Source organism: Polyodon spathula, chromosome 7 (assembly GCF_017654505.1).
Source record: "Polyodon spathula isolate WHYD16114869_AA chromosome 7, ASM1765450v1, whole genome shotgun sequence".
Classification (NCBI taxonomy): domain Eukaryota; kingdom Metazoa; phylum Chordata; class Actinopteri; order Acipenseriformes; family Polyodontidae; genus Polyodon; species Polyodon spathula.
In genome coordinates, this window is record NC_054540.1 from 24,826,390 (window position 1) to 24,832,629 (window position 6,240).

At 33.0% G+C, this 6,240-nt stretch overlaps 1 protein-coding gene across 3 annotated transcripts in view; it reads right to left on the bottom strand.

The window, feature by feature from the left end:
* LOC121318405 (transcription factor RFX4-like) overlaps nt 1-5,432 on the bottom strand; it is a 29,121-nt gene extending 23,689 nt beyond the window's left edge. For 2 of the 3 annotated variants that reach the window (XM_041255024.1, XM_041255021.1), the window contains exons 1-3: nt 5,261-5,431; nt 972-1,058; nt 671-731 (exon numbers count right to left, since the gene is read on the bottom strand). In XM_041255024.1, coding sequence (XP_041110958.1) covers nt 671-731; nt 972-1,058; nt 5,261-5,303 — 191 coding nt within the window. In that variant the 5' untranslated portion in view covers nt 5,304-5,431. Of the gene's footprint in view, nt 1-670; nt 732-971; nt 1,059-5,260 lie in introns of all 3 variants that reach the window. The other variant, XM_041255022.1, reaches the window with a different exon arrangement.
* Between the last annotated feature and the right edge of the window lie 808 nt (nt 5,433-6,240).

A 6,240-nucleotide genomic window follows, 5' to 3' on the forward strand; every position in this document is an offset into this window, starting at 1 on the left:
TTCTTATGTTGTTGTCCATCTGTGGGTTTTTATCTCTGTAAGCGAACAAGGTTTTGTTATATTGTATATTGCGATTTGTAGTTTATTTTAAGAGCAGCTCTGTAGTTTTTTTTTTTTTTTTCAAACAAAGAATAAGCTCTCCTTTGACCCAACCTGAAACAAGTCATGTTTACTCTGTATACACAATAGTAAGTAAGATGATGGATTCATCAAAATGCATTAAATCATGTATACTCCACATGTATTATAGTGAGTAAGATGATGGATTCATCAGCATGTCAAGCTTCTAATTTATTATATAAGTCAATGGTAAACTACACTTGGGCAAACCCAGAAGGATAACGAGCCTATGTCAATGCAAAATACAAAACCCTGTGTCTCACATTCAGTTACAACATGGCCTTATCCCTTCACATTACAATGAGTCACTTGAAAAGTGTACATTACACATCTTCATTGATATGTCATAGCAATAATACCCTCATTTACCAGAGTGGTAGTAATTTCGATTATATCATAAATAACATATCAATGGAACTAAAACAAAAATTCCTTACACAACCTCTTAACTTTAATGTTTAATACTGAACGTGACAAAAAAAAAAAAATGTTGTCATCTATAAAGAATTGTTACCTCTTATGGAAAGGTAAGTGTAATATCTTTACATACCATTGTAAAGTAGCTGGTGTTGAGTGTGGTTTGGAAGCTCTGTTGTTTTCTTTTTCCTCATCTGAAAAATAGATATTTAACATTATACACCATCATACACTACTTTCCTAGCTATTTTTTTTTAAGTAAAGAATGTACCAAAGCATGGAAGATTCCTTCTGCAAAACTGCAGTTTAACACAATGTACAATCAATAGAACACAAATTTAAAAAAAAAAAAAAATCTCAACCGGCAAGGCTGCTACAAAGGGCAAGAGAAAACCAACTAACAAGGACCATTATCGATTTTAATAGTTACTTACTTTCATCATTAGACATATTGCCCAGTGATGTGTGACTTGAGTATCGTTTACTTTCGCTTTCGCTGAGACATCTCTCAATCCAGCTCTCTGAAAGACGAATCAACATTTTAGTTGCCCGAGTCGTGCATTGACATGCGAAACAAAAACATCAGAGGTCTTTGATAGTAGTTTATTGGTTGATTGTACTGGTCTCACTTGTACCACAGCGTGACATAACTGCACTTCAACCTTAGTGAAATGTTCGAGCATCGATCATTGGCAATAATACTTCTGGTATTCACGAGTTAAAGTCGAGTGTTATTTTTGTTTGATTGTTTGTTTGTTTGTTTGTTTGTTTGGTTGGTTGGTTGTTTTTTTATTATTTATTTAGCTTTTTTTTTTTTGTTTGTTTTTTTAATGCAGGTAACATTCTAAACTTTAATAAAAATAATAATGAAAAATAAACCAAAGAAAATCTGCACTTGCAATGCACATTAGCTTTAGTTCTAGGTTGCAAAACTGGTATTCCAACGAGAGAGCGTTTATTTTAAAGGTAAAGTTCTGCAGTTGTCATTTAAATTGTGTCGACAACAAACCTACGTAACATCTCCAAATCTTTAACTTCATTTGAATTCTTCTCTCCAGCCGTCAGTCCTCATTTGACGGCTGGAGTAGTCATCTAGTTTGGACAGTCCCATTATGGGCTTTTAAATAGGACTACTATGGGCAGGTCTATCCATTTAAAATTAATTTAAAAACAGTAGTTTCAGCTTTTGTTTTACTATTCTTTTTATTAAAATCACTACTGACAAAGTGGAGACCCTCCTAGCGGAGCTGTACCTGGGGACAGGGTCACCTTTGAAGGCTTTCCTGGTGAACCTGACAAGGAACTGAACCCCAAGAAGAAGGTCTGGGAGCAGATCCAGCCTGACCTCCGCACTGATGACCAGTGAGTGCATCGCGACATACAGGGGCGCAGCCTTTGAAGTCAAAGGCAAGGGGGTCTGCAAAGCTCACACCATGAGCAACAGTGGAATTAAATTAAAAAAAGGGTGTGCATTGGCCATGCTATTTTTACCTTGAACAACAATTGATGTGCCAGAATGAAGGGGAGCCCCAAGCATGGGTAAATGACTGTAGATCAACCACAATAAAACATTTTAAAGTAAAAAAAAAAAAAAAAAAAAAAAAAAACTACTACTACTACTACTTTCCGGTTTTTTCGTTACATTAGTTAAGGTCCGTCTTTTTTAACACCCCCAAGGGTGCTAATTTGAATTTTTTTTTTTTCAAATCAAACGGGCCTTAAATAGGACTACTATTACTACTACTGCTCATAATAATAATAATAATAATAATAATAATAATAATAATAATAATAATAATAATAATAATATATTTTTCAACAGCAGTTAAACAACAATTGATGGCCTGGACTTGCTGAGTTTGTTTTTAAAATGTAGTCACCTAAAACTGCAGGAATCTTCTATTGTTTGTTGAGACATAAAGCACTCATCAACACACTCAACTGAGTTCTTACCCTTGCATGACCAACTTCAGCACACAGCTTATTTTTTATTGATTTCTAATTTCTTTTAAGAAAAAAATCACAAAGGAAAGTGTCCTTTCTGGTGGTAGAATTGCAATCTCTCCACCCACCTCTCTCTCTCTCTCTCTCTCTCTCTCTCTCTCTCTCTCTCTCTCTCTCTCTCTCTCTCTCTCTCTCTCTCTCTCTCTCTCTCTCTATATATATATATATATATATATATATATATATATATATATTAACTTCTTGCACTGGATCTTGTTTCCCGCACGGGCCATAGCAACTGTCACTATAGCAGCAGTTGTCGCCGAGGGCAGTTGTCATGGCAACTTGTTCTTGCATCAGAAAGGAAAGAACGTTCTTGACAAATTTCTGGTACACTCTTATTGACTAAGTCTAAACTTGTCTTGAAAACGCCTTCATGAACATTGCATGGGATATCTAGTGGTGGTGACGGTGGGGGGTATAGGCCAACACATTTCTATTCTGAATCATTCCCTTTGGGATTTATTCACTGCCACTAAATAATGGCATTACACCTATAAACTGCGCATTTAATTAATGAAGAGAGATTAGCAAAATGGAAAATCAAAGTACAGTATGTCATTATTATCACCATTTAACCCCAAGAGCTTAGCATCAGCAAAACGAACACAAATTAACAAGAACTTCCAGGTGTCATTTCATTTAGTTACAGGCTGCAACAAGAATGAAACACTATAAATACAGACCATATTCTTTGAAACAAATAAGCGTGTATTTTGTTTTTATGTATATGCACAAAAAAAAAAAAAAACGTAAAAAAACAATAATAATTCAATTGTACCGTTTAACTAATATTAGTGGCAATAAAACGTTCGTTTCCTAAGGAAAGGTAAATCTTAAAAGAAAAAAAAAGTATTTTTTCAAATGTCTGAATAATAATATTCAGCATAACATTATTAGGCTAGTATTACACTAGACAATTATACAACAACAACAAAAACAATAATAATAATAATAATAATAATAATAATAATAATAATAATAATAATAATAATAATACATTATATAAATAGCTCTTAATTGGTTATGCAAATACAAATATGTCTTCCCGTCCGGGAAGTGATCGATGTGTTCCATATACATTAATTCAAGAGAAAATAAATATACGAAGACATATTTAATGCTTCAAGTAATAAACATTCCGATTTAACTCATTAGTTTGCGATTAATAAACGTTTTTCTAACATTAATTAGGGCTTATCCACACGCGTCTAGTGTGTGCCACACTTTATTTCAATGGGCGTGGGCAATCGTTAAATTTTTAAAAGTTTTCCTACGCGCATCTTATTAGAAAAAAAATGATATATATATATATCTTATATAAATTTTATGCAAATGTTAACATATATGTTTAAGCACTTAGATGCCTACGTCTATATTTGCGCTTTAATTATACTAAAGATTTAACATATGCATACAGCACACATAGACACGTATGTGTGTGTATCTGGACTGCAGATAACTTTTAAATGATTAAAAAGAATAAATAACGTACAAATTCGTTTTGTTTTGTTTTGTTCGTAATGATTTTTTTTTTGTTTTTGTTTCACGTACTGGTCAAGCTTGTTCATATGTAAAATAAATAATAGTGTTAACTATTTCAAGAAATGTGCCAAACATCCGGTAGATTAACATAAATACACTGTAAATATATACACTGTGTGTGTGTGTGTGTGTGTGTCATGTAATTATATATATATAATATATATATATATATATATATATATATATAATCTATATATATATATATATATTTATGAGTAACCATTGGTAATGTTAGTTAATTTACAGGACAACGTAATTGTATTATTCTATCTAGCAATCTTGAAGTGAAATAAATGGTGAATGTCTTGAATGATTATTTTATTTTAAACGGCATTCCCTTGTTGATTATTTCTCATAAAGTAGCATTATTGTTCATAAACACCTTTAATCAAGAAGATGCAACTGTCTCTCTTAAAAAGTATTTACTCGGACTTTAACCTGTTTATGCTTTAATCTATAAAGATGCAAACACAATTGTATTTGAATATAACAAGTATATATGGTGGTGTAACTGTTATATAATAATAATAATAATAATAATAATAATAATAATAATAATAAAGAAGAAGAAGAAGAAGAAGAAGAAGAAGAAGAAGAAGAAGAAGAAGGTGTTAAAATACACTGTAGGCTTTGATATATAATTAATATGAAATAGGCTTGTTTGTTACGGTAGCTTTTGAGATTACAAACGATAATGACGATAATGTGCAAATATTTCTAGTTCTGACTTCAGAAGAAAACTGCTGTAGGTTGTTTACCAGCAGGTGCTACAGAAAGAAACATTTTCACGATTTATTTGAACAAAAACTTGCCTAAGTTCTTAATACAGCAACAATGTGCACTGTTTTCTATTTGCTGTTCAATCCGTGAAAGTGATTTACTCACATTCTCTCCACACAGCTTCCTTATTTTGGCTAATTTCTGCAAGAATAATTAGATCAACCAAAAAAAAAAGTGGTTTTTTTGCAGCTCTCAAGGTTCACTTTCTGTCCTTGTTTTTAACTATATAACCAACTTCTTCAAGCAACAACAGGTTACCTTACTTCCTAACAGTAACACAAATAACAATTGACACAGTGTAAGGGAGCAACATTTGACTTTCACTAATCTTTATTTATTTATTTGTTTTACAACCAGACAACTTTTTAATGTAATAGATGAATTTTGGACAAACCTGTAGAATCCATGTCAGGTTCTTCCAATAACCCACAATGCATGCTCTTCCCATCAACAGTGTACAAGCTCAAAAAAAAAGCAATGCTTTCCTGATCTGAGAGTCTGGGGGACCAGTAATCCAGCAGGAGAAAAGCCAGACCCGTCAAAATGTTTGCTGATGTTTCATGGGAAAAAGCATCGTTTTATATGAGCCCTGATGGGAGAAATGTCATTGATAGGCCAGCAGTCTGATGAATGGCTGCTAGTCAGATGGGGATGTGGCAAGACTCACTATGAAGTCCATTGTGATGCTATTTTGAATAAGAAAAGCTCCCTGCCCAGACAAAAAAGGGGCTTAGATCTACCCAATCCCGAACTTTAGCCTCCCCTCTTCCATTATAGCATCACAATAGTTTTTCTTTTTTTTTTTTTAAGTTCCACATATCCCTGACACTACTAATATTACTGTTAATGAAATGTGTTGGGTTCGCTTAATTTCAGTTGATATAATTACCATCTCTTAAATACTGTATGGATCTGTCCACTAACTTAAGATAATGCTATCTATGATAGACAGGCTCATTAGTAAAAGTATAACTTGAATATGGAAAATATAGAAATGTTTAATAAGTTGTTACTTGTTGGTGCCATGTTTCTTTTTATTGACTTGAAGTTGAATCACTTCCTTCATCCATGTAATCATGTGTTTTATTGTCTTAAAAAAATAACAGCAAAAACGTGGACTTTCCAGTTTTTTATAATAAGGCAAAAAGTACACTGTTTAAAAAGAATCTGGGTTGTAAAGTGCTTGAAAAACTGTGTGGGCTACAAAAGGGAAGTAAAAGTGCAAAGCCAGTCGCTGTGAAGGCTGTGATAAAGTGGCTGTTTTTTGAGGAAGGAAAAGCTGTGATTAGAATATGAATGGGGCTCCAGGAGAGAAGGAGAAAGAAGGATTACAGCTGAACTACTTTGACCATGGACAGCAGCAGAACTTTCTCT